At 42.0% G+C, this 23867-nt stretch overlaps 1 protein-coding gene across 14 annotated transcripts; it reads right to left on the bottom strand.

Annotated features, from left to right (window-relative positions):
* Window positions 1–1378: 1378 nt before the first annotated feature.
* On the bottom strand, window positions 1379–18864 carry LOC112567065 (neurofilament heavy polypeptide-like). Of its 14 annotated transcripts, none has more exons than XM_025243587.1 (14): window positions 18739–18864; window positions 15003–15077; window positions 14710–14823; window positions 13328–13424; window positions 12706–13023; window positions 12139–12312; window positions 8886–9008; window positions 7102–7128; window positions 6481–6525; window positions 4390–4569; window positions 3819–3887; window positions 2977–3047; window positions 2329–2542; window positions 1379–1640 (listed from the first exon to the last, which is right to left on the bottom strand). In XM_025243587.1, the coding sequence occupies exons 1-14, from the start codon at window positions 18799–18801 to the stop codon at window positions 1525–1527; spliced, it is 1686 nt and encodes a 561-aa protein (XP_025099372.1). In that variant the 5' UTR covers window positions 18802–18864; the 3' UTR covers window positions 1379–1524. The 14 variants fall into 14 exon arrangements, with proteins under 14 accessions (XP_025099372.1, XP_025099364.1, XP_025099374.1 ...); XM_025243579.1 differs by lacking the exon at window positions 18739–18864 and adding an exon at window positions 17008–17690; XM_025243589.1 differs by lacking the exon at window positions 14710–14823.
* Between the last annotated feature and the right edge of the window lie 5003 nt (window positions 18865–23867).

Raw genomic sequence — 23867 nt, 5'->3', positions numbered from 1 at the left:
GTCCGTTCCTTTGGACATCTTGTGCCCCACCATTTCTAGCACCTGCAACAAGCCATTTTTTTTTTAAATCATAACTTACGACTTCATCACGAAGTCTCAGAGAGAGAGAGATGTTTTTATCTACGTGAATTATAACTTTATCTAAACAAACTAGTGGACACACACACGTGCCCGCTCAGATATACGCACTCATCACCACTATGAGAAATGACATGAGGTCACAGTCTGACCCGGAAGAGGTAGGTGCGCTCCGAGGTGCTGAGGCTTGGGTTAATGGCACGAAGTCCGTAGGCAGTCTCCTCCTCCGTCAGGTAACCCTTAGACACTTCATCCACCTGCACAATCACAAAACACTCGCATCATCACCTCCTCTGGGGATGCTGGTGCTAATGAAGGGAAGTTTTCACACAGCCGCCATGTTGACACCAACGTGAGTACAGTGGTCACGTGGACAGACCGCGGGTCAGCTCACGATAAGTTAAAAGTGATGTGTCGACAGGCAAATGGTCTGAACCACAAAGACATGCGATATATATAATTACAAGGCGATCATTTTTACTTACGCTTTCAAATGTGTAGCGGTACTTGTCCGTTGTAGCTGGTGTTAGAATGCAATATTTGGCCAGAAAACCATCTAAAACGAAGAATGCAATCCATAAATAAATTTATTTAAAAAAATACTTTCATACGATGATACGATTGATACAGCTACCTCAGATAATCGTTCTATTCTAAAAAGGAATATTAAACGATCAGGAACTTATCTATGAAAGCCTAGCTACTTGTTACTTCAACACGGAAGTGCAGTGCGTGGAAACTAAAATATCTACGACAGTGAAGTCCGTATTCACAGAGCAACACACTAGTCAGCGATAGCTGTCAACACTGTCTGTTGATCCCGATACTCTCTGGGGCTAGGTTGTAATGAAAGCAGGACAGGAGCAAAGGAAGAAGTCGAAGTCGTTGAAAAAAAAATGAAAAAAAGTCGACGATAAGGACGAGGAAGTAAAAGGTCGTCTGCAGCCTTTATCACATCATTGAAGTCATCACAATCATTGAGCTTTCCTGCCTCTTCACAATCATTGAGGCACCCTACTTCATCACAATCATTGAGGCACCCTGTCTCACCACAGCCATCACAATCATTGAGGCACCCTACTTCATCACTCACCACAATCATTGAGACACCCTGTCTCACCACAGCCATCACAATCATTGAGGCATTCTGCCTCATCACAATCATTGAGACACCCTGTCTCACCCCAGTCATCACAATCATCGAGGCACCCTACTTCATCTCAACCACCCTGCTTCACTCTGAGTACTACTCACAGTCATCGTAGTGCGGAGTATCCCGGCTCCCTTCAGTCTTGTCCAGCCCGAGCCTGGCGTGAGCCTTGCGCCTGTCCAGAACATTCTGGTGGCGGCGGCGTCGCTCCTCGCCCAGGCGGGCTCGTTCCTCCTCCTCCTGCAGGGAGGTGTCCCGCTGCCTCCGTCCCCACCGCTGCTTGGAGGTGAGGGCGGCTATGGGCACACAGAACAGGGTGCGCCCGCCGCGAGGGTTGCACGTGCTCCGCGCTGGGATGTCACAGGCAGGGTGGAGGGCAGGTCCGGCAGGTCCACCTTCACAGGGGGGTCCTCTGCACATGCATGCTTCGTATGGTAGTGTCCTCTCACGTCTGTCTAGTTTGGTCTGTCTGTCTATCTGACTGCAGGTATGAATGTCAAGTAAATGTGAGCAAACTGCCTGCGTGCCTTGTTCATTATTCTTTCGATTTTCATGTCTTGTTTTTTTTATTTCACTGTAGTGTTACAGAAGTTGGTTTGATTAGCTTGATTACTAGGGATATGCTTCCACCAAGTGGTCATTTAGAATTATAATAGGAAGTGGGGATGAAACTCCTTTTAGCCAGGGAGGGGAAGAATCCGGACTACGAGAAACCCCACCCCCCATGATCGTAGTAGTAGTAGCGGCTGTTGTTGTTGTTACTCTTCTTACTCTTATTATTTGGACAAGTGCCTCAGTCGAACCCAGAACCTTAGAATTGTCACTGTAGTGATGACAAGAGGGTGTTACCCCACCATCTCTTCTACACCTTGAGATTAGATTCCCACCTTTAGGGCGAGGACTACAGGTAAAACAAGACATTTGCTTGGGTAACGTATAACACTAGTAAATAAAATTGGAACTGAATTGTCTCTTATTCTCACTGTCTGTGGGTAGTTTTGCCTTTGTCAGCGTGTCTGTGCGTCCGCGACTTAGTTCCAGAAAATTACACAACGACAAGCTCTCTTGTAGTTTTAAGTAACCTCCCTTAAGTGACCTGCCTGGGTTTTCGTGGAGGTTTTCGCCATCTCTTTCCTCTTTGTCGTCATCGTCGTTTTCACCGAATATCCACGACGATCGCTTGGTGAGTTCCACCTCCACAACTTTAGGAGGGGCAACAGTGTCAGGGAGGGCTGTCAGCTGCTGGGGTGGTGGTGCAATCACTTTCTCCTTTTTTCTGGTGGGTGAGCGCGACTTGGGTGGCTCCGGTGACACCTGCAGGTCAGGGCCAGTGTTTTGTCGGTCCGCAGATCATCAACAGACAGAGCAACAATGAGGCTATGACAACAAGGAGTGGCACACTGTACAAACAGCCATGTCGGATCAATATGAAGACACATAAAGAACATTTGCTGTTTGAATAAAGCGGCAAAGATATATAATGGTGGGCAACAACGGAACATAGAGAGAGAGAGAGGGTGGGAGAAATCATGTTCAGGACTAATGTAAGTATTGAATCAGAGACACTGCAGATTTTGTATGGTCCTTAAGAGAAAATGGGTTGAGACAAATTGCACAGCATGACAGATTTTCATAATGCATGCGGCGATGACAAGAACACCTCTAAAACATACTCCTCCCATCTCAAACTTATGAAAGATGTGCAAATGTCATTCAATGTCATGAACCTAAGTCTATCAGACACCGACCTGAGTGTCGGTACCAGTCTCCATGTCTTCTGGCAAGGAGATAGGCAGAGGCTTGGGTTTGTCTACAGGCTCTGCACACAAAGACAAAACATGTCGAAGCTCCCTGATTACAAAATGAGAACTTCTAGCAATATTTGCGTGTGATCAAACACAAGTATTTCTGTGAAAGCATCGTGCTGTGTTGACTTTCTGTCTCTATAGTTTGTAGGGTTGTTTCATTTGGCGACAAAATGCATTCCATTGCCTTCACATTACAAGAGAAAATTATTTTCCAGAAAAGCTAGTATAAGTCTAAAAAGTACAAACACGGGTGTCGGGTGAGGCTGCAACGGTACCTACTCCACCTGCTTGCTCTTAGAGGCTGTGATTAAAAGTATTAGAAGTGCAAGCTAGTCCTGTGTGGAGTAACTAATGCTTTCCAGTCGATTTAATAACTGCTGGTATGTGTTTAGCATCGTCGTCTAGGCGACCTCTACCTTGTAAAACTGTCAAATGAAAGTGTCCCTTTATACACATTTCCTAACGCGTCAAAATTACCCTTTGTTTGGTTTTGTTTGATTGGGTTTTCATGTGTTTGAATTTCATATTGTTTTTTATTATCAATGTGCATTTGGTCAGAAGATACTCTAAAGTTCATCTAATGCAAGACTGCATTTAAAGAACAATGCGGATTGTTGGGGAACTGACAAGTCAAATCCAATGAAAGAATCGGGAGAGTACAGAGTGTCATGGTGACGCCTACATGAGGACGGGCACAATGGGACAACCAACAAACAAACAACAACAACAACAACAACAACAACAACAACAAACAGCCTGTAGCAGTAGTGTCTTGTTCATACCTTCTGATGCAGGCCTGTGTTCCTTCAGTTTTCCCATCACCATGGTCTTCGATGTCGTCTTGGCAACAGCTGCTCAAAATTACCATTAAAGCTGTTATCAGTTTTTGCCGTCCATTATTTCACACGAAAAAGCTTTTAAGTGACATCCTTATTTTCGCTTGGAAAAAATCATACTTTTAATCATTTGGTGTTTTTTTTAAGTTTCGGACGTGTAAAATAGTTGATGAATCGACTCTTCCTAAAACTCGGTGGGTCGTTGTATAACGGGAGGGATGTTGCATCGGAGTTTGCATCGCATAGCTTGTCACTTTTGTGGTTAACACATCAAACCCCACGTTAATTTGCTTACAAAACTGCAATGAAGATCTGTGTTATCAGAAGCACTACCACACATGCCAAGTGTTGAAGAGAACCTCCTATAGTTCTCACATAGGTGATGTGTTAAGTGATAAGTCTTCAAACAATACATCCATATCTTTTCTTACTGAGAACAAATGTGATGAAGGATAGCCACTGTGACCAGTATTTCCCTGCATGTCATGATCACGTGCACAAGTATCAAGCTTCTCACCCTTTTTGCCCCTGCGATCAGCTGCTTTGGCTTTGGGCGAGATGACCTGCTTCAGAGGTTTGGTCGTCTTGACCGGCAAGTGGTTTGTTGACCTGGCAAGTGGTTTGAGTGCCACGGGCTGCTTGGCTGCCTTATCTGGCGATGCTTGTGCTTTGGTCGGCTTGGTGGCGGGCTTGTCTCCTGAGGACACGATTACAAACAGTAAGCTACATACGTGTGTAGATATATGTGTGTGTCTGACCAGACGTCTACGAATACTCTGCATAAGAAAAGCTCACATATTTTTTTCACATTATTTGCATGCCTGTTACTCTTCGATCACTTAAATGTAAACAGTTGGGCAACTTTAATGCGAGAAGATTTTTGCCACACAAAACTTTTGATGAGGCCAAGCAATGTTCACACATGTGGAGGTGTGGTAATAACATGCTTTTTTTTCACAAAGTCGAAATATGAATCTACTCTCATTATCACCATGAACATTACTACAACAAAATGCAAAATGCTGGGGAAAAAACGATATTGATAAAATGAAGGCTCATTTGCAGACCGCCGAACACACAATTCGCTGCCGTTTCTGATAAATAAATGTATTCGCATCTTAGTGAATTACCCCCCAGCCTCATATTTTTCAATCTGAACAATTTTCAGTTTTAGCTAGACACATGGAAAAAGAACATCGATGACAATAAATTAGTTTTGTCACAGCCGTGAGACGTGTTCACACCATTTCAAGTTCAAAGGCTGTTTTAAACAAGAAAGTTTCACTTGATTTACTTTACATCATCACCTGCGGTTACAGGGCTAGCTATATATTCATCAGTGTAGTGGAAGACAATTGAGATTAATTGTTTTCTCTTTCCCCTCACCACCCTAACTATCACATATGGTAAAAACATCTTGCTGCGTGAATATGAAAATCAGAACAAAGTAAGTCTCTTGTATAAAACATGCTGAGTTCATTAAAAGGTCAACAACAGTTATGATGGTGGTATAGGTGTGCTCAATGTAGTCTTTGTGTATCTAAAGTGGATATCTTTGTCCTGAGAGTAGTTATTCGAAATTTAAGTATAAAAACTTGCTGGTATAATATCTGTAATGTCACAATTCACAGCACTTACACACAATAATCACAATAATATACGAAGTTATTATTTGAGAGATACATATGATTGTGTAAAGTATTTTACTCAAGAAAAGAAGCGTAACAAGTCTAAAGATTAAAAACAAAGACAGAACAAAGCATGGAATTTTTTCAAATAAGAGAAATATTTCAATGTTTACAATGAGACTAATACATATAGTTCTGTTGTAATTTTTTACAACTGGGATGCTAGACTACACCAAACCCTGGAGCTGAGGCGAGTTCCTGAAACTGACGGTGACAGCCCAGAACTAGTCTGGTAGTCTGCAACTAAGCATCCCTGTGGCTGAGTAATAAAACTGGACCTTAATTTAGCGAAACTTAATAATAAGGGCTAAATAGTTGTTTTGTCACTCGATTTAATCAAAATGTGTCAGTCCAGTTGTACCAAGAGAAGGTTAGAGTGCCAGACGAATCATAATAAAAGAGTTTGAGACGCAAGCAAAGGAAGCCACAAATGTTTGTAATCCCTACAAGACTAACAGTGTGATTAGACCCCACACAGCAAACAAATAACATCCTCTTTCGTCCATATTTCAACTGTTGGCAACACACTGTGACTGTCCTTTTGAGCAGTTTCCCAACTGGCATCATGCAGCTCTTACTGCCATTATTACAATCACCAAATGACATTTGTACACCTACACACACCAGGAGGATCTTCGTGATTCCAGCACGTAGTTCTCAATCCTGTAAAAACTTTTAACTTATCACAATAAATCACAAAAGCATATTGAGCTATAATTTGCCTTTATTTCTGCTGCGGAGTTAATTTTTTGGAAGGGCATCGTTTTGCACAGTTTTCCATACACATGCCGATGAAAAATAATTCTTTTTTTCCTGGTATCACGAAGACCAGTAAATCAGTTCATTCATACCGCTAGTACACGTGAATACTCAGCTGTTAAAAATTCATACATGTTTTGTAGTTATTGTACAAGACCAACCTTGGTTTATAGGCTGTACTGTACTTTTGCTCTTTGCTTTTGCTCCTGTAGAAAAGTTTTAAAGTAAAAGCAACCAAAAAAAAATACAGAACAAGAGTACTGCAGTCGTGTAAGATTCTAAAATATGTGAAACAGTGGAATTCCACTGATCGTCCATCCACAGTTGCTGGTAAAAGTTAGAACCCTTGTCACCCTCTCGAGAGGACTTTAAGTATATTCTTGACATTTTATAAAAAGAAGGAAATAAGCTATAGAAATGGAAACATCTCACTAAGCTTTATTCTTTAACAGGCAGACATCTGACTAGAGTATTAATCTCAGATCGCCAGTAGACATAACCTCACATATTTGTGTAGACAAGTGATAGTTTTTGAAGAGCAATGATGTTAGTCATGATGATAACAAGGAAAGAAGGCAGGAGTTGGAGGACAGTAGAATAGAAAGAAAGAAAGAAGCAAAGATTGGAGATAAAAAGTAATTGGAGAAGGAAGAGTGAGTTCTCGCACTGCTAAGCCAGAAGCAGGTGAATGTAGTAAAGAGCAGGTAGCTACCCCAGGTGTTGTGCTACAAGCGACAGCAGGACAAGAGAGAGGAGACAGCGAGCGAGACATCAAATGTTACCTGTCTTCAGCTTAGTTTTCGATTGTTCTGGAAAGAAAACAAAGTATTTTATAAACCTTAGGGGGTAGACGTGGAACATTTTAAAAATAATAAACCGGTTTTCTTTGTCCTCCTTTGTGTGTGTGTGTGAGTGAGGAGACATTTATACACAAAAGTGAAAAAAGCTACAAGCAATCGATAGAGCTGGTGTTTCTAAGTCTTTTTTTAATTGAGAACATATTCCAAAACCAATTATATTATCAACATCAGATTAATCTTTTAGAGTTTCTCTTTTCTGCCTTGGTCTGCTACAATTATTATTTTGTACAGACAGTCCTTTGTGGCATCAACTCTCCGCTGACTAGTAATACAATTGTGAATACCTACGAGGAAGATATTACTTCTTCACTAATTTTCATTTTAAATAATTGACAAGAATAGTGCAATAGGAGAAGTAATATGTTGTTAGTAGTGATCTGACCCAGTTACCCTTTTAATATTTAACAAAAGGAAAAATGTTTTTGGAGATTGATAAAATCCATATGCAAAACCAGAGATGTGGATAGTTTTATGCTCGATTAGGAGTTTGAAAATCTGTCTTTGACTACAGCCATGAAGCTTTCGAGATTCCTTCATCTCCAGTAATGATGTTACTCTTATCTACAGTTCTATATCTGTCTGCACTAAGAAACATTTATATGAGAAACACTCACTGTCTCCTTGGATCGGTTTATCATACTTTCAGCCCTCTTAAAATAGAAAATAATTTTACTTTGCACATAAATGTATTTTATGGAAACATTGCTTAAATCATAAACCACTGCTTTTCTAGAATTTATTTTAAAATATTGCTTCATCGTGAGAAATATTCTGAGATGAGATTTGAGATATTTCTGGAGGGCTGCCTATTAACCGGTCTGTTTCTGTAACTGAAAGATCCGTGATGCTGATCTGTTGGTTGAGCCAGTCCATAATTTGTTTAGTGCTTATCATGTTAGCATAAACACTGCAGACAACAAAAACAAACACAAAATAAAAGACGAGAAACGTTTTGTAAAGAGGGACGTGTAATATTGTCAGTTCTTCTACATTCCACCAGACGGTTCACAAGTAGTTGACTCTCAGGTGTCCTTTAGGCTGCTGAGCTTCCTAAAATAAAATCTCACACCTGCTCAGACTGCACTTTTATTTGTTATGAAGATGACCGAACTATCTTTGACAAGCAGTATTATAACAGTCATACAGGAAGTTATCTGCTTTGTGCAGCTGTCACTACAGACTTTGTACATTGCACAGAACAGTGTCTTCTTTGTGAAACACTCAGTATCTATCTTGTGAAGTATAGTATCTGCTGCGTACATCACTCAATCAGCATGCACACCTGTACCTTGTCTGTACAGCACACAGCAGTAGGTACTTAGTACAGAACACAGTCTATACTTTGTACAGAGCACGGACACTGTACATCTCAGTATACACAATACCTACTTTATACGACATGGTTACCTGCATTGTACACCTACAGTATATACAATACCTATTTTATACAACATTGTACACCTACAGTATATACAATACCTATTTTATACAACATTGTACATCTACAGTATATACAATACCTATTTTATACAACATTGTACACCTACAGTATATACAATACCTATTTTATACAGCATGACTACCTGCACTGTACATTGTACAGCATTCAAATACTTTACACAACATCATTACCTGCTTTGTATAGCTACAGTCTACACAATACCTACTTTATACAGCATCACTACCTGCATACAGTCAGTACCTACTTTGTACAGTGGCCTCGGCTTGGGCTAGTGGAGGGAGGCATGAGGGGGAAATAGGAAGTGCTGGCATCTTCGTCGCCTCTCGCTTATCGTCCTGGAGGTCCTCCTGGTGCAGGGGCGGGGCTACTGAGTGAGCAGCAGCACAACAACAGCTCAGTCAGTCTCGCTCCACCCTCCTACACTGTCTGTGGTGCTAACCACGTGGTCTACTGACCTTTAGCTAACTATTTAGCCACACCTGGGCAACAACTCGGAGACTACTGACATTTACAGACATTTTACATCGATAAGGCGTTAGGTAGAAATGAAGCGTTGAAGTGAGGTTATGATCGATGACATTCAGTTAGTAGAATTAACTTTTTCACTGTATTGATTTGTAAGTACAAAAGTACAAAAACTAAGTTGTACAATAGATGGTTGCTATACAGCAGGGGTGTCAAACACCCGGCCCGCTGGCCACATCCGGCCCGCCATGAAATTTTACCTGGCCCGCGAAAGAAGTTTAGTCAATCATTGTTAATGGCCCGGCGACAAGTAAAAGGCAAATAACAGAAAAGTTCCCGTCGAGGACAGCAAGAGATGGGATGAGTTTAGTGAAGTTTGTACAGACCACCAACAGTGCACTGGTCAAATTACCCCTGCTCCTGTTGATGACCAGAAGGGAGGGTGAAGGCGGGGCCCATAAATCTGACTTTTGACACGCGACACCCTGTCCTGAACACGGGCCGCGGGTCGAAGATTTTTAGTACCTGTTAACTTCCCTGAATCGGTCCGAGATCAAAGGGTGACTAGGCTCGAATCTTGAGCACGTTTGGCAGTACATATTTGTGTGAGCAACTTTTCTCTGTGATGAAGATCAACAAAACAACATCACACAGGAGTCGCCTTACTGATAAACACTTGCAGTCCATCCTGAGAATCTCCACACACTGAAACTTACTCCAAACATAAACGAACTTGTTGCCAAGAAAAGATGTCAAAACGTCCACTTCTGACAAAGTAAATTAAGAAGAAAAACTGCTAAGCCTTGGTTGTTATTACTTTAATTTTGTGTATGATTTTGTTTACACAAATTTAATAACAAAAAGTTTAGTTTTCTACTGTTGAATAAAAATTTATCGGACTTAAATAATAAACTTCGGCCCGCCACCTTGTGTACGATGTGACATTTGGCCCCCTGGGTAATTGAGTTTGACACCCCTGCTATACAGGTACAAAAATCTTAAAGAGGACATCAGAACATAGTTTTTGCTACTGTCAAAAGTGTGAACAATGTGAACCACATTTATAATACAGTGTATGTTTCTGGGATCAAAGTAATCTACCACATTTGCAATAAAACGACTGTTTCTGCATTACAATCACAAACATTATCTTTGTGCGACTGCTTAAACATGTCTGGAAGGCCTCATACACAGAATGAAATAGTTTGTGCAACAAGTTAGGACATCTATGCTATTGTGTATGTTACAAGTCATTATTACTGTAGCATGTTCACAGTCTTAACTGTAACCTATGGTTTTAAGAGCATGACCAAGTCATTCAAGTTGTGTTTATCTTTATCACAACAATGATGTGTTAAGTAATAGCTAAATATATATTTCACATAGCTAAAACTAGTTTATTCATAGACGTCAACATATAAACGAACTATGTTCACTGATATAAAACTACTGGATAGACCCTGAACTAAAACTTGGTGTAGCCACCACCCAATTATCTAAGCACTAGTAGTGACAGAAACCAGCATGGAGCAGAAATAGATGCCTCCCCACTTTTGAAAAAGTTCAAGAAAACCAAAAAAGTGCAGAATGTTGTCCATTTATGAAATACAGTGGCAGGGAGCAGGACATGTCATACTTGAGACAATGTCACCTGACGAGTGTCAGTATGTCCACTAGTTGGCTCAAGCTGACCCAGGGAATGTCTTTTAGTTTCGGATCAGTGATGTACATGGGTGGACTGATTGTAAAATAATGCTATCAAGTTTCCCCACAAGCATTTTTGCAATGTGTGTTAACCAAAATTAATAGAAAAAAGTTTAATTGTGCTTATTGGAATCTTAATTAATGATTATATAGATGTATAAGTTTTAATGATGAGTTGTTAGCCGGGAGACAAAAACAAATTATGTTTTGGATGATTGAAGCACTGCTCATTCCGAGAATGGATTTGTTTGCTTTGACTCCTCTGATTTAGTGGTTTATTCATTGACTAATTATTGTGTCAGGGTGTAAGCTTAAAGGTCTTTGTGAACAAATTGAGTCAGTTAGGTCTTTTAATGAGTTCTGCGAATATGACAATTACTATAAGAGGGAGGAAAATTACAGCCATTGTCTATGATAAATGTCAAGTGTGTAGTATTCAGCCTTCTTGTCAATATGTGTGTGTTTCTCTCTTGCAGGAGAATGTTCGTGTCCACAGGAATTACCTGGAAAGTGGAGATCATATTACCGGTACATAGTTTACCTGTGAGTATAGTCAAGTTTTCCCCTAATATGTCCCATCCTCCCTTTACGAAAACAACTAATGCAAAAATCCTGTGGGGCAGCCAGCGTGTGTCACCACAGAAAAGACACAGAAACTCAGCTCACAGTTCATCTGAGCCTGCATGCGTTTAGTACAAAGTTTAGCCAAGAGTTAGTAACAATATTTTACACTTTGGCTGCTACATTTCGCAATTCGTGGTTTGTAAGAAGAAACATAATGAAGGGAATATAAAAATGTTAATTTGAGCTTACAGACAAAGAGAGTTACAAAACAAGGAGACAAATGTACCGGCCTGTAATCAGTACAAGATGCACAGTTCAAAAAGCTGTTTCTATGAACAGAACTTGAAAAGTATTAGTAGCCCTATAATATGTGAATAAGATGTTTAAAAAATCATGCAATTTAAGTTTTCGGCCACAAAAGACAAAGAAAACAAGAAAAGCGACCTAATATAAACGCTATCTCTACGGCTGCAGTCTTCATTAGAAACACAAATATTAGTAAGTATGTACATTTTTACTACATCATCAGTAATAAGTAAACAGATGCACTAGCTACATATATTCAAGGCTTCCATACATATATATGACACCGTTGAGTTATAATTATGTGTAATGAGTGGATACACCTATATATATATATAGACACACACACGACGCCATTCAGTTATAGCAATGTCTACCCATTGTATTGGACATGTACATATATTCAGGAAACTATTTAAACACCCATATACGGACATGTAAAAAGACAACAACATGTATACAATGTGTGTAGTATGTCTGGCTGCCAGACTTCGCCCTCAGGTCCAGGTGTAGGTCTGGGTGCGGCGAAGAGGGAACCACCATGTCCCTGGGTGCGTAGCACGGGTGGACTAGCACTAACAACATGTCCGCACCAGTTCCAGTGGTCCTTGTTTCAGGGGCCAGGCAGAGAGCTTCTGGGAGCATGTGTCAGACAAACAACACCACAACATTCACTGCACACGTGTCATGGCCAGGAGTAGTCGTGGTCCACCAATTTACTCCGCACCTTCTCTCTAATGTCCCCCAAGTTTTAGTTTTAAAAGTTGTCAGATGTCTAAAATGTCAATAAATATTAACAATGCAAAGGCCACACAATAGAAAATAGTCGAACACAACTCACGTATTCACAGAACACTCAAACGCCAGGTACATACTAGCAAAACATTCAAAAGTTACATAAATAAGTACTACAGGCCCGCCGCATCCTGACAAATCACTCAAAGGAACAAAACCCTCAAAGGGCAGTCACACAGCAAACAGTGACAGATGACACGACACACATCAGAGTAGACTTCAGCCATACTCACTGTCTTCTGAAACGTCCTCCTCTGGCGATGTCGGTGGCGACGACGCCGCATCGCCTTCCTCGTCAGGTGCGTCGTCCGACTGGCGTTGAGTCCTAACGACGACAGCTTCTCCCACTGAGTCACGTGCCGCGGCGGGCTGCTGAACACTGATCACCATCTCCCGCACACACACCTCCTGGGCCTGAGCCTCCTCGTACTCCTCCAGCTCCTCCTCCTCCTCCCACACCATCGCCGGCGCCTCTCGCAGCTGTGCGGCCAGCAGAGGGCGCGGTGAGCCACTCACTGTCCGTGGCAGCTGCAGGTGGAGGGATCTGGAGTCTGAAGACATCCATCACAGTGTGTTACATCCACAGCTACATCAGTGCAAGCAGTCTGCTGAAAGTCTCTTACTAACGCTGCATGAGAAACTGCCATGCTACATTTAGGGTGGAGCGAGATGTAAAGTAACGACGGATGACAGGCAAAGAAAAAGATTCCTCCCAGCCCACCCAGCATTGCATACCTGACAATCAGAACTGTGAACCTAGGACGGTCAGAACTCTGAGCCTAAAACAACAAGTTCTTTTTGCTCAAGAGGACACGAAGAAGAATGTTGACAGAATATTAAATCACCAGGACTTACGGGATGCGTCTTGCGGGTGGAGGAGGGGCGATGTGTAGGCCCTGTGCGACCTCCCGAGGTAGGCCACATCGTCGTCCTCGTGTCGTCGGTCCAAACCCTTGTCACCAGACAACAATCAGAAACTCATGAACAGATCTGTCACGGTAAAGGTACTCGCTGGCACAACAATGAGAGTTAATCTCAACATTCCGTGACAAATAACTTGCACACATTTTACCTTTTGCTTTAATATTCAGAAAAAAAGAGGAAAGCCAAGAAAAAGGAAGACCTTAAGAAAAAGTCACCGTCAGCCTTGGCTTCATTATCATCTTCATTTTATAAATAAACAACAAATAACATCACGGCTGCTGTTCCTGCTGCCACAACTACAACAGCAGCACCACCACCACCACTACCTCCTTCACTACTTCTACCTTCACTCCTTCTTCTACTACCACTCCTATCCTGTAGAAAAGAAATGCTGCTCAAAAGACGACGAAGATGGAGCTACAAAACATCCATTAATGAAGAAAATATCCCCACCAGTAGAAGTGGACGTCCGTGGCGCTCAAAGTTTTCTTTGTTATTTTATCAAAGAACGATTTTTTTTAAACATTAACTACTGTTCCCTCGTGATGTTGTTGTCTGACAGCTGTCAGTAATGACAAAGTAATGACCATTGTCAGAGCCCAGGTGTGACCTACACCTCCTGTACTAGACTGCACGACTCCAGGATACAATTATTGAGCATAAATCATGTTCAGAGGTTCAAAGTGCACGATATCAGATAATTACTTGGTATACATTATCTTTCACTCTTTGATGTGTCATAAAGTGGGATCTTAGCGGTGGAGTGAAAAAAAACCACCTGTAAATGTGATGAAAGGCTTTGATTACAAAATATGTTAAAATGATGGACAACGAGATCCCAAACATAAATCATAGTAAACGGTTTTTTTACAATTATGAATACTCTGAATTAAATGAAGATTTAACAGCTCGCTCAAGATATCAGCTTTAAAAAAAGTTTCATCAATGACTGATTTATGGTCAGTCTGAGCTCTTGTGAGTGCACAGACACTCCGATTGTTGAAGGGAAAGCAAGAAAGAACCAGCGAACTAGATAAATGACAAGGAAAGATTCATACAATGGAGAACAAGATGCTCATTACAGACAAACAGATCGTGTGAACATATGTCCTTCAAATCCTGAGTATTGTCTATAAAAGGCCTTTAAACTTCTTGATTGACTTATGAATATGTATATCTGCTGTCTTAATGTTTTCCATTTCTTTATGTTGTCTTTTTTTTCGCGAGGAAGGGAACTTGGGTGAAGCCTGCAAAATAAAGGCAGGAAGAGTTGATATTATCATATGTAAGACTCAGTTACATGTTTACCTTACCCTCAAAGCTTTCATTACAAGTCGGCGATGATCAAAGGAATGCATGTGACCTTCAAAGCGTTGGCATGAACACCTGCTGCAGGTGGCGGGCTGTGTGTACTTAGTGTACTTACCCTTATCCCAATGCAGCGTGCAACAGGTACGCATATTGCAAGTCAGTTTGCAAACAATCACATGACAACAGTGAATCAGTTCTTTGAATTGTAATTGAGAGGCAACCGGTAATCGTTCAAATGTGCACGTGCGGTATGAACATCTATATTTAAGGAAAAGAAGAAGAAAGATAAGTTCACCTCTTTTGATGCAATGAGATGCCTCACACGTGGTGGAGAGCTGACGAAGTTCATGAAATGATGGGCAGAAACTTGCTGCACAAACACAGTGTCAACTTTATAATTCTGTCAACTTACACTTGGTGCACACAGAACACAGGTTGAACAACTTTGATTCTGTGAACACTGGGGCAGAAACAACATGTTGCACAGTGAACAAAACGTCTTATAGTCTGTAAACAAAGGGAACGAAGGGTATGGAAGCAAGTGTGTAGTTAATACAAAACATACAGCCTTTGTTCTGGGAACTTACTGAACTGAAGATAGAAAAAAAAAAGCAATACAGAAATAACAGTCTCAGTTCCGCGACCTTAAAGAACTGAAGACAGAAAATAATTTTTAATACAGAATGAACAGCCTTAGTCCAGTGAACTTACAGAACTGAGACAGAAATAAACTGAATACAAAATAAATGGCTTTCATTCTATGAAATAAGTTCGGACTAAAACTCTCGTCAGGAAAGCATAGTGAACACAATGAGCGCCTTTCATACTGTGATCCTGTAGGACAGAGAAACCTGCAATCACCAAATACAAAGGGGTGGGGTGGACCTCTCCAAACGTATTTCTATCACCAAGCTGCAGCAAAAAGTGCAGTATATACATATATACAGACGAGAAAGGGCCTCTCGCTCAAGGACTTTAATAAAAAAAACCATCTTTCAGCAACAATCATTCTTTTGAGACAAACTAGTTCATTCAGCAGCTCAGTCAAAATTCCAAACAAATTCTTTACGACAGCTACAAAAAGGAAAAAGGGTATTCATATATAATTATACGAAATATAATTATATGAAATGGATGCCCTTTGTCATAAGGCTTGATTCCGATTCCTCCTAAGACATGGTAAGATGAGGACACAAAGGACTCAGTGTGGTCAGGCTTTGCCGGCCATGTATTTGATAAAAAGCACAAAACGAGACTAGCTCTCAGTTTCATGTTTGTTGACTACACCTTCAACATAGGACAAGTACGGTGTTGTGCTCTGAAAAAAGTCCGTGTAGTAATGCGCACTCCACAGTCTCCAGGAGCTCTCCAGATAAGATTGGCCGCGGAAACTTAGTTCTCCCTGAGTTGCTGGGAGAAAGGAGAGAATCCCAATGAACAGGCTTTGCTTTAAAAATGAATATCAAACATCCTTAAGCTAAGCTTCGTTTGTCGATTGGTACTTGTGCCATTCTCTCCAGAGTTGGGGTGTGTGCGGTGCTCGGCCACCCTGAAATACACCCCAACTTCAATCGAACCACGCGTCGTCCGTCGCAATGGCCGAGGTACCCGCCAAAGTATTTCTGTTGGCGTCTGGAAAGTACTCTTGTGGGCTTTAATGATAAAAGACTCGAAATATTACTCATGGACTAAGTGTTCCCCGAATTACAATCGTGTGTTGGCCGCACTTCATCTGACGTCATACAGACTAACGGCTTTGTGATAACTTTCCAGACAATGTCAAAGGTGTTATTGTTAGTTAGGCAGCTACACGTACAATTATGGGTGCTTGACTACGTGACTTTTTTTCTCCTGCTAACAGTTTCTTCTTTGTTTGTGTGTTTATTCTTTTACTTCTCCCTCTTTCATCCAGATCTTTTCCCTTTCCTTCCAGTCTAGTCATCAGTCTTTCGGCAGACCTCACTACATGTAGTACACAATACTGAGTTAAATATCTTGTAAACGGAAATAAAAATAATTTTCTCACGATCATTTCAGTTTTTTTTTATTAAATTCTAATAGTTTAACTGCTGAAGTAATACAAACACAAATGTCGAAAATTTTGAAAATGTTCACTTTTAAAATTAATATCAAAAACTCTATTTCTCAACGCCCACTTGACTTCTGATTCTTTTATCCATACACAGGTTATAGCCAGTTTCTAAGCAACTCAAAGCTGATGACACAACAATACCTATTTCCTAACATCAAGAGAACACCTACTTCTTAAGGTCACGAACCTACGTCACGACAACACCTACTTGCTCGGCATCAGATGACGAACGAGCGCTGGTGGAGCTCAGTGGAGGTGACGTGTGCGGGAGGCCATCCGGCCAAAAGGCGGGGAAGGACTTCTGCTTGGGCAAAGTCATCTTGGTGCCAGCGATGCTGATGTCGTCCAGCGTGGGTCTGTGCGACCTGGACGAGGTGGGCTTCGAGAACAGGTGACCGTGCACGGGTCGACGGCGCATGGCGTAACGTCCGGTGAGAAACTCCAGCTCCTCCTGCAGACCCTCCAGGGCCATGACGTCATGGATGGTCTGCTGGTCTGCTGGTCGCCAGTCGCTTCCAGAAGCTAATTGTTCTGGTGCTCAGCTCATTTCTGGCCTTGTATGTAGTCAATGTAGTCAACAAGAACTCGGACAGGCAGATTTTTCAGTCAAGATGGTGAAAGAACAACGTGCCCCGAGCACGAAGGTCACATCCCTTGACACACAAAACTGAAGGCCACAAGACTGCTTAGTTCCACGCGTGGTTTGTCTATTTAACACAATTTAAATGTTGTCAAGAAAATGACCGTTTCCATTGTGCTGTTCGTAATGAACACGAATATTCTCAGGTTTCCTGATCGTCCCTGCTGGCAAAGTCCGTCTTATCAGAAAAAAACAAAAAGTTCGTGCAGTCACGGGCGATGAAAGCGGGTGGCTGTTTGTAGAAAGCGCGGCTGTAAAGACGTTGAAATGAAGGCCCCAGTAGGGAAGAAGTTTTATAATGTTTGATCCGTTCTTTGACAGCGATGAGAGCTCCTCTGTGGCCAAACAATTGCCGCCTTAGGCACAAATCTGCCACCAAGATAGCACTTAGTCATCTCCGGGCAGGCGAGCACACGCCGCCTTGCGCCCATGTAACCACCAGCGTGCAGGTAGACCCGGACGCCATATGGGGGACACTGTGTGTGTGTGTTGGGGAAGGTGTGGTATGGTGTGAGGGGGGTAGGACTTTTTATGTATCCTGCACATCCCGGCAACAGCCAACAGCCACACATGTAGGTTCATGTCTGCTCTGCTCACGATTTCCGAAATGTACATACCTACAAGCAGGTACTGATCTTGAGATGTAGGCTATATTAACGGCTCATAAATCACAGCTTTATTGGTTTTGACATGCTGTGAAAGGTTTTATGTCTTTGAGACAAAAATAAAACAGTCTTCGTGTGGAAACCACACACACATAAATTCTCCCTGACACGCCGAATATCGGATACCAGTGGAGTTTTAGTGTAACCCACTGTCGAGATTTTTTCTTATTTCATTTACGTTTTGTCGAACATTCTTCTTTTCAGTCTTCTCTGACACAAATGTTGCCTTTCTTTGACATGCAGTTTTCAGAAGAGAGGTCAAGGTCGATTAAAATTATTAAAATTATTTTTAAAAAACGCATTGAAAAAAAGAAATATCGTCTTAACACTCAGAGAGAAGCACTTACAAACGGACAGTCACATCATTCTTAATCTATTTTCAAAGACAAGAAAACGATGCTTCATAAATGTAGGAAACATTTATTTAGCATTGAAATTAAAGTTGTAACTGTCAAATCAATGTTTCTACCTCCAGTAGACATAACCCTCGCGTGCGCACGCACACACACACACTGTTCCACAGCTAAGGCTTAAAGACAGTGATAACGCATATCTTTGTCTTAGGGAAGGAATTTCTTTCCTGGACTTTCTGTCTGTTCTTTATTTCATTCTCTCTTTCTTTGTTATTAATTACCTGTTTGTCTGGTATCCAGGCACTTAGAGCATCGACCCACATCAGCCTATCTGACGCCATCATCCTGTGCTTCTTGACATCTTCCCGGTGACTGGCGCTGAGCCTGCAGCTACCGGCATCATGCAGCATCACACACTTCGCCAACGTCCCCTTCAAGATGGAAGCTGCTTGTGCAGACACTGGAGTGTGCACTGCAGTCTTGCCCTTTTCAAGAAAGAAGTATCATGATTATTAGTGCGTCTGTTTGTCCCTCTCTTTCTCCATCTAACCGTCAGCCTGTCTGTCGCTTGCTCTCTCTCTCACACACGTGCACCACCACTCACACAAAGAGATAGAGTGCATGTGAGTGGGAGAGAGAGAAAGAGGGAGAGAGAGAGAGAAGCTGACTGCTCAAATACCAAGATTAACGGTTATGGCTCCTGACAAGTCTAGAGGCGGTTAAAGATAATGATTTCCTAATATGCCTTCCAGCCTGTGTGTACTTTCTACTTTGCTTAAAATGTTCCTAATTATATGACATGGCTATTGCATTAGAAGGTTGGATCTCGCTGCGTTGCATCGTTAAATTCCTTTGCAATGTTAGCTTGATTGGCATTTTTGTACTTTCACACGACGGCGACTACTGATGCTTTTGCCTGAACAACACAACTCGTGTATTCGCCAATAAAATATTTAGTCTTTCTTTCTCTTGCTCTGATAATAACGACAATGGGCTCTGTTTAGAACTGTCACTTCAACATGAAAGGAGAGCCTGGGCAACTGAAATTTCTAGTTTGTTTAATCTTACAAGTAGACCCATTTCCTTCACAATGATAAGTTTCAGAGTTCTGCCGCGACAGCAGTCATAATATGGCAACATCTATGTTGCCATGGGCACGACACAGCTTCAAGATGCAGACAATGACTTGTAGCTCAAGGACGGGAAGAGAAAGAAGCTGAATGATCAGTCGCAGACTGAGGGAACTCACAGAAAACGACCTCATCAACTGCATCCCCTGGTTGTTTTTCCAACCTCCATGATGAGACTGGTAGTAGATTGTTCCATTACCGAACACCTGCACCTGACGGCCGCTTTGGTGGGTGAAGTCTTTACTGCTAATGACCCTGCTGAGCTTCAACCAAGTTACTGGAGGAACATGTCCTTGTGGTGATCCTCAGGCCAACCCAGGTCTTGGACGACATCATCCCACGTTCTACAAACGTTCTGGTCTCTGGCTGCTGAACTTTGCTACAGTGCACTTGGGGCTCCATTGTTTTTATTTAGTGATTTAAAAAAAAACTCGGATTATGTCATTACATTGTCACACGGACAAACTGTCCGCACACACGAATATTTGCATCACTACTTGCAGCCTGTCAAACACGAGCGCCCTCTGCTGCTAGTGTCCTCAGTTATTTTTTGTCACAACAACAATGTGTAACAGTCTTACCACACCTTCCACCAGCAACGTGTGAGTATATTCTTGACTAAAACTTCACGATATCTTTTCTGTAGCACCACGCAGTCATCGGGGTGTAACAGATGGAAGTCATAACCCGCCGGATGCCAGTTACATTAAACATGGCGGCGACGACAGAGACATGGTGGAGGCGGTGTGCACTTCCGGTCACGTGGTGCAGAAAGATTCCCCCCATCAATCGATAGCGCCAGGACATGGTGGGGGAAGGGGCTCGTGGTCCCCTGCACCAAGTCCCACAAAAAACTATTAAGGACATGAAGGAGACGAAGTCGTTGCTAGTGTTTCACTGACCCTGATGTTCAGCATGAACTAACCCTAAGTACCTCACCTCACCGTCCTCTCAGAGAATTTCCGAGAGCCCCATGTACTTATTAATCCTCCTTTACCTATCCAGTCCCCATGTCAGCTTTTGTACTTTAGACGGACGTGAAAGGCAAGCTTCTTCGCGCAGCTGCACTCGGTGAGTCGTTTAACCTTTCGTGAATAAAGCCCATGAGCCTGACTTTACTTAATCAGACTAACTACCCGTATACCCGCTGTCTAGCTTACAGCTGGAGTCCGAGAGCTGCATTAGTTGTTTGTGACTATTGTCACTTGGTGATAGAACCCTATCTGTGTACCCACAATCTGACTGATAGTTCACCTTCTCAGTGATACACTGTCAGCTAACTATACATCGTGTCAGTCAGACACCTCACCACTTCCATGTGTCATTGTAACTACATCGTCAGCCGACTCACTACACCATGTTAGCCTTACCACACTGGAGAAATCATCTAAGTGAGAGTAATTAGAATACTAGTCAAACATATTACAATGTGAGTTGATAAAAGTGATCTATGTCAAAGGTGCTTTCATTTATTTCTACCTTACCTCAGTCCTGTACAGAAACAGTAGTCGGCCCACAGCTGGGTCAAGTGGAGGAAGTTCGCTGCGTCAGACGGGAATCGAACCGGGTTTTGACGCCACTGCTCTAACCACTAGGCTATCCACTTCAGTGTGAGAGACAGGCATCTAGCTCATGCGCGAGCAGTTCATTTTTCCGTCCGTCCAGTAGAGTGCAAAAGGCGCGATGTCAGTCAAGAGAGTGTGTGTGTGTGTCCACCGCCCCCAGAAATATGTTTACCCCCCCCCCCCTCATTAACATGCTCTTCACGTGGAACTTGTGGCGCCCCCTTCCGTGTGGAGCCTGTGCCACAGGGAGGTAACTCGACTCCATCAGATTACCGTCACACCGCTGACCACCGATCGATTCCAATCATTATAGTTGTCGCCACATTCAGCTGAAAAATGGTTAAAAATGATTACCGGAGGTACTTTCGTTACCAAAACATTAAAAGATAATGGCATGTATACGGTTAGGTTAGAAAGGTCTGGAAAGAGCCAGACACAAATCTTGCTGGTGGGGAGGTGGAGGAAGCGATGACATGCGGCAGGGAGTACATTGTCACTAATGTCAGGAAGAGCAGGCTCTGATGACAGCCAAGTACCGCAGACTGCAGAGTCTGGGAAGATTGATGCAGTATCCAACTACAACAATTAACATACAGGTGTGTAAACATGATGACCACACACTGTCACAGTGTACCGAGACAGATAATTAGTGGATTGATCCGACGCTTCTGATGAACACAGTCACGAACTCTGGAATAAATAGAGGATACTCATGATCCCACCCACGCCTCACATCCTACATCGATTTAATAAAACATCCCTCTATCTATCTAATCCTCTTCGTTTCATCAGGTTGCACATAAGGCCTCAACCATGCAGAGTCCGCCACCGATGTCGATCGGCTGAAACCCGCTGAAACCCCCATGCAACCCCATGTCCAACCCTTTCTTCACCTCTGTATAAAACATTTCATCGGTAAATGTATTAGCAACTGTAAAAGTACTATTGTACGTTCTTATACTTTAGACTGAGAACTGCTGAATCTCTCTTTCTCTTTCTTTCTGAATAAAGAATTACCATGGGAAGTTTGATGACTTTGATCGTTAATTCCATTGCCAACATAAACATCAGCACTGATTGCAGTGATTAAATCAGTTGTAGCACAATTAATTAAATATGGTTTGGAAGCAGAGAGTTGCAGGAACTAATGCCATTTTTCCGACATCACATGTTCATACAACCTTACCTTCACAGAGCAAAATATAACTACTGCAACATAGCTACGACATAGAACAAGTGTAGACAAGTATATATACTGTAAAATGTACCCTTTGAGAGAAAAGGAAGGAGGAGGGAGAAAGCAAGCTAGAAACGAGTGGCTGTTTGACACTGCAATTTTTAGCTCCCTTTCGCTAGACGACGGTGTGTCTTTTCCTAACAATAAATTAAATTGAGAAATAAGTTCATCATGATCGTAGAAGGACAGATATTAACGGCTAAATTCCGCGAGCGCACTACCATGAGGAATTAAGGGGACCTAACAAGAACCTTTAATAATTAAATCCCAGGGCGTTACCGTTCGTGACACGGTGACGTATCACGTGATTTCCCTCATTGGCGGACATTTGGGGTGTCGTCTGCTCAGCTCCGCTTGTGCCAGGGACTCTAACCATCAGCACAAAATGTCCCTACGCAGTCGCGGTATCGATATAATAAGGGATCCTCGCAGAAACAAGGTGAGATTTCCTTAGACCTCATAGAATAGACAGGAAAGGGTCAAGTTTATTCTTCGTTAAATAAAAAAATACACGTACTATCTTGCCATGCCCGAATAACGTTTTAATAGTTTATTGTGTGTTGACAGAGAAGGTGCATATTTAGACTAAAAGTTTTCTAATAAGATTTAATTTTGATTTAATTATTTTGGCGGAGAGTGTTAATTTCGAACCAGTTTTGTGTAATGGCATGTCTGGCATTCAAAATTCTTCCAATATTCCTAATTATTGTTATAGATTAGATTTTTTTATCGTTTAGGATTGTTATTGTAGTAATCACGTCACTGTCTGTAGTTTTAGCCCGGTCTGCCTAAACGATCGTTTCAAAATCGATGGTTCATGAGCATAAACATCGTTTTCTTCGCGCTTATCACTGACTCATGCCGCGCATACCACACACAATCTGGTGTTCACAATGAAATTTCGTTAGGAAAACACCAACAAACAAATATAGTTTAGATGTTTTTAAATCAAAAAGTAAAAGTTTTTAGTTTTTTAAAACAGTAGCAGTACGTACGTCAAGATGTCAGAGGTATAACGTGCAAAGTTCTACCAATCACTTAACATAAATTCAGTCTTTATATTAAGTTTCTGTACTTTACTTCACACATTCATGCTGCCGTGACAGTGTGGCAAAGTCCAAGCTGATAAGCAAACATACCATCTGTCAAAGTTGAGTAACACATCCTTGACGTAGCGGCGGCCGTCTGACTGTGGCAGATACCCACATAATTGGCTAGATCACCCACTGTTGCATGTCAGTGCCTATAAGCTCTATAGTGTCATTCAGAAGGTCTCACATGCTGGATCACTCTGAAGCGAACATAATGTCAATAATGTGAGCCTTTTAGCTACAGCCAGTATCTCGATCCTTTTCATCCTTCTTCAAAGAGTTGACCCCTTACTGACAGTTACCACTGAGGCCAATCTCTTATCCCGGCTTATATTAAAATTGATAATGATCTTCAACTTTTCCTCGTCTAAATCCGAGATTTACAAA

Source organism: Pomacea canaliculata, linkage group LG6, assembly GCF_003073045.1.
Source record: "Pomacea canaliculata isolate SZHN2017 linkage group LG6, ASM307304v1, whole genome shotgun sequence".
NCBI lineage: Eukaryota > Metazoa > Mollusca > Gastropoda > Architaenioglossa > Ampullariidae > Pomacea > Pomacea canaliculata.
The sequence above is the reverse complement of the archived record's forward strand: the minus strand, read 5'-3'. Positions and strand labels throughout refer to the sequence as shown.

Bases quoted from the DNA above. Each gene is read 5' to 3' on its own strand.
- LOC112567065 (XM_025243579.1), bottom strand. From the start codon at position 17,271: ATGGCCCTGGAGGGTCTGCAGGAGGAGCTGGAGTTTCTCACCGGACGT. The intron at 13,024-13,327 runs GTAAGTCCTGGT...GGATGTCTTCAG, and splicing joins CCACCCGCAAGACGCATCCC to ACTCCAGATCCCTCCACCTG. The intron at 1,641-2,328 runs GCAGGTCACTTA...ATGCATGTGCAG, and splicing joins AAACCTCCACGAAAACCCAG to AGGACCCCCCTGTGAAGGTG.